At 33.0% G+C, this 14,304-nt stretch overlaps 1 protein-coding gene across 3 annotated transcripts; it reads right to left on the bottom strand.

Moving 5' to 3' along the window:
• Positions 1-1,862: 1,862 nt before the first annotated feature.
• LOC106872421 (organic cation transporter protein) lies at positions 1,863-12,737 on the bottom strand. 3 transcript variants are annotated; one of them, XM_089361440.1, is made up of 8 exons: positions 12,610-12,737; positions 10,763-10,914; positions 7,187-7,292; positions 5,682-6,055; positions 4,708-4,811; positions 3,992-4,206; positions 2,940-3,048; positions 1,863-2,217 (listed from the first exon to the last, which is right to left on the bottom strand). In XM_089361440.1, the coding sequence occupies exons 3-8, from the start codon at positions 7,236-7,238 to the stop codon at positions 2,013-2,015; spliced, it is 1,059 nt and encodes a 352-aa protein (XP_089217566.1). In that variant the 5' UTR covers positions 7,239-7,292; positions 10,763-10,914; positions 12,610-12,737; the 3' UTR covers positions 1,863-2,012. The 3 variants fall into 3 exon arrangements, with proteins under 3 accessions (XP_089217566.1, XP_014774902.2, XP_089217567.1); XM_014919416.3 differs by lacking the exon at positions 10,763-10,914 and having other exon boundaries at positions 1,878-2,217; positions 12,610-12,720; XM_089361441.1 differs by lacking the exons at positions 3,992-4,206; positions 12,610-12,737 and having other exon boundaries at positions 1,914-2,217; positions 10,763-10,897.
• Positions 12,738-14,304: the final 1,567 nt, after the last annotated feature.

Genomic DNA, 14,304 nt, shown 5'->3' with positions numbered 1-14,304 from the left:
TCTTTCTGTGACTGGTTTTCTTTTAAGCATCATTCTTTACTTATGTTTACATTTAGCTGCATGCATAGCTGTGTGGTTAAGAACTTTGCTCCTCAACCACACTGTTTCAGGTTCAGTCCCACTGTGCATCCCCATGGGCAAGTGTCTTTTGCTAAAGTCCTGGGTTGTCGAAAGCCTTGTGAGTGAATTTGGTAGACAGAAACTGAAAGAAGCCTGTCACGTGTGTGTGTGTATATATATATATATATATATATATATATATATATATATACTAGCAGCTAAACCCAGTTTCACCTGGTCTGTTTGGATGATGTGGCTGTGATCGTTTTCGGTTATGCATAATCTATAACAGCGTTTCTCAACCTGATCATTTCGTGTCCTGTTTCGATTGGAGCCTCCAGCTGTATGAAGATTTCACATCCTCCTGTCAGAAAATGGCTTCTGGAGTTGTGAAGAAAGAATTTGTACGTAGTCTGTTTGTGAGAGCTATTCTATTAGACGTCTGTCTAATCATTAAAAGATTTATTTAATTATGAACATAGAAAGAAATTATACATTAATCGCAATTTTTGTAAGCAGTTTTATCCGTAAAAATTTTATTTGCAGAGAGCAGAAATTGAAAGATATATGAAATGGATGTGTGTGTGTGTGTGTATGTGAGAGAGAAAGAGGGTAAGAAAGAGAGATAGAGTGAGTGAGTGAATTTGTGTGTCATTGACTTATGTTGGCTGGCATGGCAAGTACGAAGCTTTTGAGGCGGCAGATAACTGGGTCTGTTTGCGTGTGTGTATGTGTGTGTAATTTTGGCGGGATTTTAACATTTAGTAGGAGTTAGTTTGTGTTTTATCTCTCGATCAATGGCCGGACAAGTGAAAAGGAAAGGCGATCTTTTGAAGTGGGCGACGAATGAAGAGACATGGATAGTTTTATGACTGAACTTCTTTTGAAGTTGTGGTGAGAGGGGATAATTGATGTGCGTGCGTATGTCTGTGTGTGTGTGAGTGTGTATGTTTGATGGGGTGTGCGCGACAGAGAGAGTAATGTTGATGGTGTATGTGTATATGAGAGAGAGAGAGAAAGAAAGAAAGAGAGAGATAACTGAAATTTATCATTCAGTTTATTTATTTATTATATGTATGCAACAATGGCTTCAGTGACATACACGCACGCAGGTTGTTTTAATCGATTTTCTCTGTAAGTATGGTGGCTAGGAAAAAAATAGAAAGCGCATTCCAATCAATGAACCCGTCTCCACATGTGTACCATTTTTCATGCGAATCCACCCAGCCGTTTGGCCGTGAACCTCAAGACAAGAAAGAATACAACGGTCAGCCAACTTCAATTTATATTATAGATATATATATGTGATATATAGATATATGATCCATTCCATCCCCCTCCTATCTCCTTCTCCCCCTTCTCTGTTTCTATGATTCTTTCTCTCACTGTGTGTGTGTGTGTGTGTGTGTGTGTGTGTGTGTGTAACGCTTCTTTATTCGTTACTTGCCAAAAAACCTAGTATGTGCACTCACTCATCCTCCACCTCTTAGGTGGTACGCTCACTCGCCTCTACGACGTAATGCATGACTGGAGAAATCATTCAACCAACAAACCAACCGACCGACCGACCGACTTTTATATCGGCTGTTATTAAATAGAAATCATACAGTTTCGATGTGCTATTTAAAAGGTGACTTCCAGTCTCACTCGTAATACTTTGAGGACAACAAAATATTCAATGTAACTGATTTATTTCACTGGAATTTACTCCATCAAAATGTTACAATGTATTGAGTCAACATCACTTAATATATGGAAATTTTCAAAACAAAATATTTTAAAATTCACATGAGATCATTTGATTTTGTTTTCAAGAACATTTATTGTAAAATATCAACGCTGAGAGTCCTTAAAACTGAAATTCTCCAATATATTCAGTCGAAAACATTATTTTTCTTCTTTTGGTTGTCATTGAAAACAGTTTCCGAATTTTACTAATATTTTCATGTTTTCTAGTTGTCCAAATCTTCAAAGGTTAGTGGCAAGTCTTTATCTTTTGTTTCTGGCAAGAATAGCAACAGTATACTGGATATAACTGAGAGAACGCCGTAGATACTGAGAGGAAGCCATTTGGCATAGAATGAAAGTTGCAGTATAAAGGGTGAACTTATAGAACCGACGCAGGAAAAAACGGAAGATATACCTAACCCATTTGTTCTGCAAACAAAAATAATATAGGTTAATATAATCTGGTAGGATTCATTTCTTTCGTTTGTTTTAATAATTCATTTCTACATAAAAGCAAAGGAAAATAACCGGAATACTGAAGAAGTCTGATCAGCCTGTAGTATTGAAAGATTATTGAATACTAATATCTTTGCAGTGGAAAATGTGCACTCAGCCATACTAAATAATCAGTGGTGCCAATCGCCTCATTCTTTTCTTGAGATTATTTCTAATTATATCATAGACTGATGTAATATATCCATCAATGAACTTATGTCTCGTTTACTTGACGGCTCATTGTCTATTGGTAAATACAGTTCTCTACTCTGTGCCCCATCGTTAATCAGTAACAGGGTGTTGAAGTTCATCATTGATAGACGAGCGAAACATACAATGAAATGGTTTGACGTAATCACATAGTATAAAAAATGAAATGATAGATTCATGATGAGATGAATAACTCCTATAGCGACAGGTTCAAATATTAATTTGATGGTAAAACGATTAAAACATGCACTGAATCGGTGAAGCAGTAAAGTCATGGTGAGGTGGCGAGCAAATTAGTAATAATTGGGTGAAATGTGAAATTGTTGCGCTTGATACAGGTATTGTACCGCAACAACCGAAATTTACGATAAATAATTTGAAAATTTATCAACTTGGTTTAAGTGAAACTTAAACATTTTCACAAAGAAAGTCAGAATAACACTTACCGAACAACTGTTGGGAATATTTCTGCTGATAAGAGATAGTTTGAAGCAAAAGCTGCAGAGATTCCAAACTTTACTAGAACAACCAAGATAACAGGAAACCAGAATGAACCTAAAATATAAAATCGAAATCTAATCACAGGTATTATGAAATGTAAAAAAATAAATATCCATTAGCGTAAAAGAACATTTTCATGTAATCCTGCATCGTATATGACTATAAATGATTTTTGTTAAGTCAAAGAATTTCGTGTCTAAAATAAATGCCAAATCTTCATCTTATAAAAAGAAAATTATTTCGAGTCTCTTATCATCCGGAACATATCGTAACAATTCGTATAATATAACTCAACCAGATAATTGCGTAATGTAATTAGTTTGAGAACCCTAACAAAGACCCTACGATTGTTGAGCAATTCGAAAGATGGTATATCAAAATGCTATTGATTATTAATCAGGTCTATATAATTTGGTAAGAGATGGAAGATCTATCACCGACATATTGACTGTACAACAAATGTATGCAAGCACATGGCATAATATTAATTTCAAAGTTTGGCACAAGGCTAGCGATTTCGCGGTGGTTAAGTCAATTACATCGACCCTAGTACTCAACTGGTACTTATTTTATCGACTTCAAAAGGATGAAAGGCGAACTCTGAGCAAAAAGTTGGAAAAAATGCCGCTAAGCATTTTGTTCGGCGCGGCAACGATTCTGCCAGCTCGCCACCTAAATCACGCGGTATAGAATTAAAATCCAGTAAGAATATGGTGAATTCATTTTCTCGTTCCGTGTGATGCTTTTCTTCATAGTTCTTCATGAATTAATAAATTTGTATCGAAAAGCACATTTGTAGTTCAGTATTAGTGAATCATAACCAGGTATTTGTTACAATATATTTGTGAACCTTTTTTTGTTTTACACAACCTAAAAAAGTACTCATTACAAAATTGATTCAAATATCGATTTTATATAAGTTAAAACTCAATAATGATTTCCCTGAAAAATAAAATAAAAGTGTATAAATTATTAAAAAAATTATGATATACATTACCTTCGGTTACAAAATTTGAGACAATGCAATTTAATCCACTAAACATCATAATGAAACTAATAGGCTTGCGATGGTCAAAACGTGTAAACAAATAACAGCAGAATAAAAGGGATGGCAATTCAACAACTGCCAGCAACAAGTAGTTTAAATAGTGGTTTCCTGCCACATCAACAGAATTAAGAGTTACTCCATAATATAACAGACTGGTGACAAACCTGTAAAACAATAAACTTTACATTACATGACCAATCTTATGTTGTTTACATATGTATTACACATGCGCTAAAATATAAGAATATATTTCATACGTAATTCTGTTTGGAACACAAAAATTAAAACGATATTTGACAGTGAGTCATGTACCTGTATGTATTCGTGAGTATATCTGCCTCAATTAAACTGGCTCATCCTCAAGGATCCGCGCGAATGCGCCAAGCCACTAGGGATGCTCTCATTATACTATTGCCCATCACCTTTATTTGATAGATAAGGTCCAAAACCTCAGTGCCTATGTGTCACACACTCTGAGCGAAAGAGACAAACTCCAGCGTTCTATCGCCGCCAGGTTTGTTCATCCGCCACCAGGCTCTATTCGTGATCTCAGAATGATGCTGTAGCATCGTCACCGGTGATGAAAAATTGTGTTTTTGTGTCAGTATGAAGCAGAAGAAAGGATATGACATTCAGAGATATTAATACAAAGAAAAGTCTCTCACCTGTCACATAAAATCCCAAATACAATTGATCCAACAAGATAACCAACAAAATAAACCGACTGCAAAGTGGATTTTAACCATTTTCTCTCACATATTAAATCAAACTGTCAGAAAATAAATGATATCAGATTACAAAATCAAGAATTTCACTCACTTTTTGTTTAAATATGGAATTATACAGCTCGGGGTATTTACTTAGTATTGCTCTTTATTTCGAGGAACAAATAGTTTGGTTTTTATAGGTAATGTCGCATTGGTTAATCAAACAAAAATTTTCGCAAATATTATCTATAATTAAATTAGATATTTCTGAACAATTACTATGAAATCAAAATATTTACAAAAAAAACAAAAAAACAATTGAAATCGTTCTTACTATTAAGCCATAACTTTAACAAGTCTATATAGTCACCAACGCCTAGGAATTGTCTGATTACTTTCTGATACAAACACCCTAATATCAGCCTATAAAAACAGCTTCTAAACACTCTTGTACTTAAATTCTTTGAGTACTTAAGATAAGATTTTCACTAGATCTACGCTGGTTATCAGCAGCCACCTATTGACCCTGTTTCCTGCTAACTATTCCTGATGCGGTACTCTTTGGGTTTCGAAATTTTGAAGCTGGAAAAAATACTCTCTACTTCTTGACAAATACTCTCTCTCTCACACACACACACACGAATATATATGCATACATATATACAAACACATATGTGTGTATGTATATATATATATATACACACACAGATACTCCTACACACGTATACATTCATACATACATGCATGCATACACACACACACACACACACACACACACACACACACACACACACACACACACACACACACACACACACACACATATATATATATATATATATATATATATATATATATATATATATATGTAGGTATATACATGTGTATATTGTAATACAGCAATTAGTTAATCGATTCATTCATTCACTCACCTCGCTTACAATTGTAGAAAACTCCTCCGTCAGAAATTTCCGTCCATAAGGACACTGTAGTTTAGATGAATTACTTGGTGGTGTTGTATAATATGTCCCAGTGAAACTATTGTTATATACAGAACACTGATCGTCGCCGTCTGGTTGAAGCATTTGCAAATATTCATTCTCTGTAAGATTTGCAGGAATTAACGAAGCATTACAATTTGGTGGATAACATAAGAAAGGAACGCTTGCTGTGAGAAATGTCATGTTCACCGCCGGAAATTCTGTCAGCATCCATATCATAAAAATATAAGTTAATAACCAGTGCTGATAAGGTCCAAAACTACCACATATTTCTAAAATGTGTGTAATATCTTTATCTGATATACCTGAAAAATTAATAATATAAACCATGTGATATATACATATTATTATAATATTAATTATATAAATATCAAAATGAAAATACTTCGTAATGGGCTTTGTTGTTCAATAAAATTACATTGTAGATAGAAATATTGATATTAGAATTATTTGTTAAGGTTATCTCTCCAGATTTTCAATTGAAGTTATAGCCAGCACTGAGCAATACCGTTTCCAACTGTGTTAACCTCAACATGTGATTTAATAGCACTGCTAACACAGTAGGACACAGCATTGACTTATAAAACGTTTAATATGCTTTGTAGTATATTATAGTTGCATAACGATATGAGGTTTATCCTCAAGTAATCAAAACTATTTGTGTGAATTTACTTTAAATTTGACGTAAGCCACGTGAAAAAAACATCATTCCATTGGTCTTACAATGAAGCAATGTAGAAAGTAAAATCCATCTTGTTATTTATGCTACTACACCGTGTATATGGAATGTTTCATTTGACTTGTGAAAGATTCACAACGTAGTAGTTTATCTTCTTTCTTTTTGTCTTTCTTCTTTTGCTAATCGCCTAGCTTTCCTGTTTCCCTTAACATCTGTTGTTTACGTACCCAAATCATTGCTATTTGTTCATCATTTTTCGCTACTTCATTATCAATTTTTATGAGGATATTTTCAGTTTTCTAAATCCAACCTCTTGATGTTCTTGATTGAAATCAATGTTGGTTCGACAGATTATCGTCGGGACAGAAACCCTATCAATGTTTTACTGAAGGCGTACGTTTGTTCAATTCCAGACTGGTGTTGCATACTTACTAATATCAACGCAGAGAGGAATGTTAAGAATTATTCACAATAAATCTTGTGAATGTTTAGCAAAGGATAAAATCTCGACTTATTTGTTCGAATATGATTATAAAATTTGGTGTCGAAATATTATCCAGGTATTAAATTTTATATTATTACTTTTTCTTTCCTTAAATAAACTAAATCACAATCAGTGCACATATAAATCCACTAGAACAAAACAAAACATTTCTCGGGTTAAAATACTTTCTAACACGTTAATCAATTATTAAAATAATTAGTTCATAAGAAAGTTTATGAACGAGTCGTAATTGGAACATATATAATTATTTACGTGTAGATGTTTGTGCTTTTGATTCCAGTTGATATTCTTCGTTTTCATCCATTGTAACAACACAGATATTTTAGAACTTCTCTTCAAATTTGTTATTTTCATTTACCTAAAAGAATATTTCAAAGAGAAACAAAAATAAAAAAAATATTAATTGAATGAGTAAAATTATTCACGTCTATTCAGAGTATACAATGTTAGCAGATATATTGTAATACGGTTATTATATTAACATCGGTTATTTTAGGCAACAAGCTATATTTTTCTTGCAAGAATAAAAAATAGTTTTCCAAAGGTAATTTCTTTTGATCGGTTCTCAGAACTTCTCCGATGACGTTGACATTTTTGTCTACCACCAATCCCCTACAGACTGTCAACATGCGACTTCCACCGACCACACCACCCAAGTTTGCTCTCTCGGTCCTTCTCAAAAAGTTGCGAATAGAAATAAGCCAAATAGATAAAGACAGGATTATTACTTCATTATTTTAGTGTATTTCTATTCCATTGGTATATTCTCCTGATATCTACTTTCGTTCATCTGCTTTCTTTACTTTCATATCAGCTTCGAAAACATTGTGCATGCAACCGACTTCCTTCACCGGATCAACCCGATCTGTACATATATATATATATATATATATAGGTATCTATGTGCGAATATGAATGTATGTAGAAGGTTGAAAAGAGACACAGGAGCTGATATGTATAAGGAAAACACGACAAGGTAGAAAATGCTAAAATAATTTTATCATGAAGAACAATTTAGTTACCGGTTTCAGTCTTTGCGACTTTTTCAACTTAGAGTAAAGCATGAAAAACAATTAAATTGTGGAAAAATTAAATGAAATGTTTTTCTAAATATTTCCGTAGTTTCCAAATGCAAGGGACACTTTCCTTTTTCTGTCTATCTCTGTCTTATATATATATATATATATATATATATATATATATATATATATATATATATATATATGTAGGTATACATGTGTGAATATGTATGTATGTATGATTATATCATTCTATGCATTAGTGCATTACTGAGTAAGAGAAGACACAGAAAATGCATGCGAGAGAGGGAGAGAGAGAGAGAGAGAGAGAGAGAGAGAGAGAGAGAGAGAGAGAGAGAGAGAGAGAGAGAGAGTGTGTGTGTGTGTGTGTGTGTGTGTGTGTGTGTGTGTGTCTGTTTGTGAGTGTATATTCTTGGCCGTATATACATATACATACAAACATACATGCATGCATATACGAACAAAATGATATTTTTCTTCAAGTAGTTAAGAAGGTATGTTAATTTGATGAAGCATCATTACATGAAACTGAAACAGCTGTAATTTATGAGATGTGCCATTTTTTTGTATAAAATATATAAATTGAATTGAATTCATAATTGTTCAATATATTGTTTCGCTTTTCAGTTTCTGACATAAATATAAGTCAGAAATGGAAAAGCAAAACAATAAATTGAACAATTATAAATTCAATTCAATTTATATATTTTATACAAAAAAAAATGGCGCATTTTATACAAAAAAAAATGGCGCATCTTATAAATTACACCTGTTTCAGCTTCATTAATAAAACGAAGTTTTTGAATAATATGTAATGATGCTTCATCAGATTAACATAGCTTCTTAACGAAAAATATCATTTGTTCGTATACAATATTTTAATTGAATTGCATTTATAATTAATTATTTCGTTTTTCCATTTCTGATTTATATATATATATATATATATATATATATATATATATATCTGTATGTATGCATGCATGTATGTCTGTATGTATATGTCTATATGGCCAACAATATACACTCACAAACACACACACAGACATACATACATACATACATACATACATACATATATATATATATATATATATATATATATATATATTACAGTTCTATATTTAAGAGATGAGGAATTATGTACATTATTTACAATTGACGGATATTTGTCCTCATCTTGTTTGTTGTTAACACAACGTTTCGGCTGATATACCCTCCAGCCTTCATCAGGTGTCTTGGGGAAATTTCGAACCTGGGTTCTCATTTCTAAGGTATTTTTCGATGTTGTTGTTGTTATTATTATTATTATTATTATTATTATTATTATTCAGGCCACTGCCTGGAATCGTTCTCGGATTCTTGGGGTTAGTAGCCCGCGCTCTTAACCACTACGCTATATGGCGTAGTGGTTGTTAAAAGCGCGGGCTACTAATATATATATATATATATATATATATATATATATATATATATATATATATATATATATATATATATATATATATATATATATATATATATATATATATATATATATATATATATATATATATATATATATATATATATATATATATATATATATATATATATATATATATATATATATATATATATATATATATATATATATATATATATATATATATATATATATATATATATATACATATATATATATATATATATATATATATATATATATATATATATATATATATATATATATATATATATATATATATAACAATGTTACTTCAATAGGTGAATAAAATAAACATAAAGTTTATTAATATATAAGAATAAGTCATTTTTGACTAATATTTATATATTAATTAACTGTATGTTTGTTTTATTCACCTATTGAAGTAACATTGTTATTGATGTAGGTAATAAAAATTATTAAATTCTTCGGATACTCAATATCCCTTAAGTGTATTTCATGTATATATATATATATATATATATATATATATATATATATATATATATATATATATATATATATATATATATATATATATATAACAGTTTAGCTAGGTATAAAATATACTTAAGATATATTGAATATCCGAAGAATTTACTAGTTTATATTACCTATTCAATAACAATGTTACTTTAATAGGTGAATAATATATATATATATATATATATATATATATATATATATATATATATATATATATATATATATATATATATATATAAACAATATATGAGTATATGCATATATATGTACATGTATGTACATATATATATATATATATATATATATATATATATACATAGGTAGTGGGTAGCGATTTTCTTCACTACTTCAGGAAGTGACGACCCTGCCTGACACGAGTCCCAGGCTCAGCTGGCTCCAGCTGATAGTACCTGGTATGGGCCCCTATCCAGGGTTACGGAAAGGAGACAACCTTCAAAGAAATCCGGAGGGGAGCCCCGTAGGCAGTTTAGTGTTCGACTCGACACTCTTCCAGCAGCTCCTGCAACCAAGCTGGTGCCAAACGTAATGCTCTGCACTCCTTTGGACTACGTCAGCAAGGTCGAGAGAGGAATCCTGACGATTGGGCTACCCAGGATTTTCTTACATCTTGCCCAGGCCTGCGCAAAACTGGAGAGGACATGAAATGTAAAAACCAGACTGGATTAGTTTATGCGCAACTTCATTGTCTCTCGAGACAAGAGGATACCAACAACAACAATATATATATTCACACACGGTGACTGCATGTACATGTTTATGTGAGAATATTTATCCAAAATAAGTAACTATACTTACCAACCAGGCGCAGGAGTGGCTGTGTGGTAAGTAACTTGCTTACCAACCACATGGTTCTGGATTCAGTCCCACTGCGTGGCACCTTGGGCAAGCGTCTTCTACTATAGCCTCGGGCCGACCAAAGCCTTGTGAGTGGATTTGGTAGACGGAAACTGAAAGAAGCCCATCGTATATATGTATATATATATATATATATATATATATGTATGTATGTGTGTGTATATGTTTGTGTGTCTGTGTTTGTTCCCCCAGCATTGCTTGACAATCGATGCTGGTGTGTTTACGTCCCCGTAACTTAACGTTTCGGCAAAAGAGAACGATAGACTAAGTACTAGGCTTACAAAGAATAAATCCTGGGGTCGATATGCTCGACTAAAGGCGGTACTCCAGCATGGCCGCAGTCAGTTGACTGAAACAAGTAAAAGAGTAAAAGAGTAACTGCTTTACTTTACCGTACGAAATTTTCATCAAGGCAATAGAATAGTGAGTCTTTATATTTCTTGCAGTAAGTCTCTCACAAGGACCTGCTTGTATTTCAGTGAATTAAATTATTCTAATATATAAGTATCGAAATTTACATAATAAATATTCATAATACAGTTGCGTAATTCTATTAATTAGCACCACTTGAAGTTCATTGAAGCGGAAACGAATTAAATATTTGAATGTAAAGCTGACACACATTTACTTTGCTTTAATTCACAAACTGGTTTGTGTAAATAAACCTAACTTGAGATGTAGCGACGAAGATACTAATCTAGGAAAATTTTTATATTATCCTAAGATTTTCAAGCATGGGAGTAAACGCGTGTGATGTTTCGATCTTATTATGACCCCTTCAGTTATGTATAGTTTTTGACAGAGAAAAATATATATAGGTTTAATCGCTTTTATACGTGTATTAGCACCACAAAAGCAGTGAACCGGATTCGAAAGGAGAACGAAAGAGGGTCTCAGACACAGCTTCAGATGCTTTTACATTTTGCTTTATGATTTTCGTTACTTTGAGTAAAAAACTCAATTTTTGATTTTGAAATTTACAATACCGGTGAGGAGATTGAAACCATTGTGATTTTACACGTTAGAGAAATTCTTCAACCTGATATATAACATAGCATGTCAAGTTTGCGGAATATTGTATATAGGTGAAGTAGCTCATTTGTTTGGAAACAGTTTCAGATATCGTAACAATAATACTAAAACGCAGATCATGGGTGTCCCTCTTCTATTACTTAACTTCTATTTTATAGTAACCATTGCATTTCACACATAACCTCTGTTTCATGATACTTATAATATTGGTAACAAATTTTTACGTGTGTGTGTATTCAAATCATCCCTGCTTACAAAAGCAGTTACAATATTGATACTTAATTACCAATAATTTTTTTTATGCCTCTTTTTATGGAACACCTTCAGGTTTATCCATGAATCTCCAAGATGGCTGATTGGCAGAAAACGGTTTTCAGAAGCAAAAGCACTTTTCCGAAAAATAATGAAGAGAAAAACATTTGAAATGCCTCTAAGCATTTTTTCCGAGGTGGTAACGATCCAGCCAACTCGTCGCCTTAAATAGTGTTCATAATATTCTTCTTACTGTAGGCACAAGGCCTGAAATTCTTGGGGGCAGGGGAGTCGATTAGATCTACACCAGTATGCAACAACTACTTCTTTTATCGATCCCGAAGGGATGAAAGGCAGTTAACCTCAGCGGAATTTGAACTAAGAACGTAAAAACGAATGAAGTGCCGCCTTGACTAGTGTTCATAATATTGTTAAAGGAACATACCTTAGTGATAATAACATTGACAAAATGAACAATAATTTCATATAAGCTGTAAACTGACCTGTATTTACAGTAATCTTTTTTAACACCACAAATTATTTTTCGTGTGCTATGTATGTGAATACGTTTGTGCGCGTTTGTACGTGCATGTAAGTGAGAGAAGATGAAGAAGGAGAGAGAGAGAGAGAGAGAGAGAGAGAGAGGTGAGAGAGAGAGAGAGAGAGGGAGGAGAGAGAGAGAGAGAGAGACTATGTATGTGTATATGTGGGAAGAAAGAAATGTATTTGTGAAAATATGTGATTGTAGGGACAGTTCTCAAAGAAAAACATAAATATTTGTTTTCATATTAAAAGAAAAGAATAAAACACAACACTATCCAAGACAAAGTAATGATGTTTGTCAATGCTGCTTCACTCTGTTTTGCTCGACTATTTAACAAAATCGCGCGCATGTTAAAATAGGGTGGGTCTGTAAATGTTTACCACCCTTTTTTACCATTTGACCTCATTGTTTTGTAATAAATGTCATGATTTGAAGTTATTTGTATAAACTATATTTATAACATTTGACAGTGCAGACATTTAAATGAGTAAAGGATTGCATATTCAGTTGTAGCAATAAAGCGTACAAATTGTCATTGAATATATTCATTTAACAAATTTATGAATGTTGACAGTCTTCTAAAGTTTGAATAGAAATGTATATATATCTGACAGACATATTCTCGGCCCAATATTCCTGATTAACTGAGTGTTCAGGTAACTCCTCCATAGATTCCTCTCAGAAGTAAACATCATTACACTTTCTGGTTGGGTTCCTAAGTGTGATCAACTGAAGCTGTGGATATTATGTACAACCACCTCATTCTTGGTCGACCTATAAGTCTCCTGCTGGTTTTCTCGACATGAGGAATCAGTTTCGCAATTCTTTGCTGCGGCGTTCTAATCACTAGTCCAGAGTATCATAGTACTCAACAAGAGATCATAGCGACTTAAACCGTAGAGATTTCCTGATTTCTGAGCTACATGACTTGTCAAGTAACGTTACACCAAAGATTCTTCGGCGAACCCCCATTTTGATGTGGATGATATCTTCAGTGTGAACTCCACATAGTCTGCATCGGTTGCCACATTTTACGGCTTTTCCCACATCTCTATCCCATTTGTGTATCAGGTACTTGGTTGATATTTCCTGTTCCTGGATTGCAAACGCATACCCTTCAACGTGGGAGGTAGTAACCCGGTTATTCGTCCATGATAAACTGCTTTGATGATCGATTTTACTATCATCACGGAGCTTTCTACTAACATATCCATGCTTAGTCTTCTGTTCATATAGGTTCATCCTTTCATTGCGGTAGAGTCGTGCAACTTCTTTGGGCATGTAGTCTAGGCTATCAGACAAAGAGTGTTGCTCAAGGAGCTGCCTTTCAAGTCTTATGTTATCAGCCTCATGTATGCAAACTTGGTCGAGGGATGCACTTCGACGCTTGGTAATTAAAAGATGTTGCCGAAAGGAAATGATGCGACATTCAAAGGTATTTTGGATCGATGTTAAGCCTCTGCCACCTTGTTTATGTTTAATTTAAAAGCGGTCTACGTCACTGTTTATATGAAAATTATGTGTGCTTGTTAGTATTTTTCAGGTTTTCACATGAATGGCTCGGATCTCATTAAGCGTCCAATCAAGAAGCCCAAATGTTGGTATGAGTACTGGCACTGCAAACACATTATGGGTCACTTTTTTTATTGAATGC

Source organism: Octopus bimaculoides, chromosome 13 (genome assembly GCF_046866305.1).
Source record: "Octopus bimaculoides isolate indiv1 chromosome 13, ASM4686630v1, whole genome shotgun sequence".
Taxonomy (NCBI): domain Eukaryota; kingdom Metazoa; phylum Mollusca; class Cephalopoda; order Octopoda; family Octopodidae; genus Octopus; species Octopus bimaculoides.
Note: the sequence above shows the minus strand (reverse complement) of the source record. Positions and strands in the feature narration are given on the sequence as shown.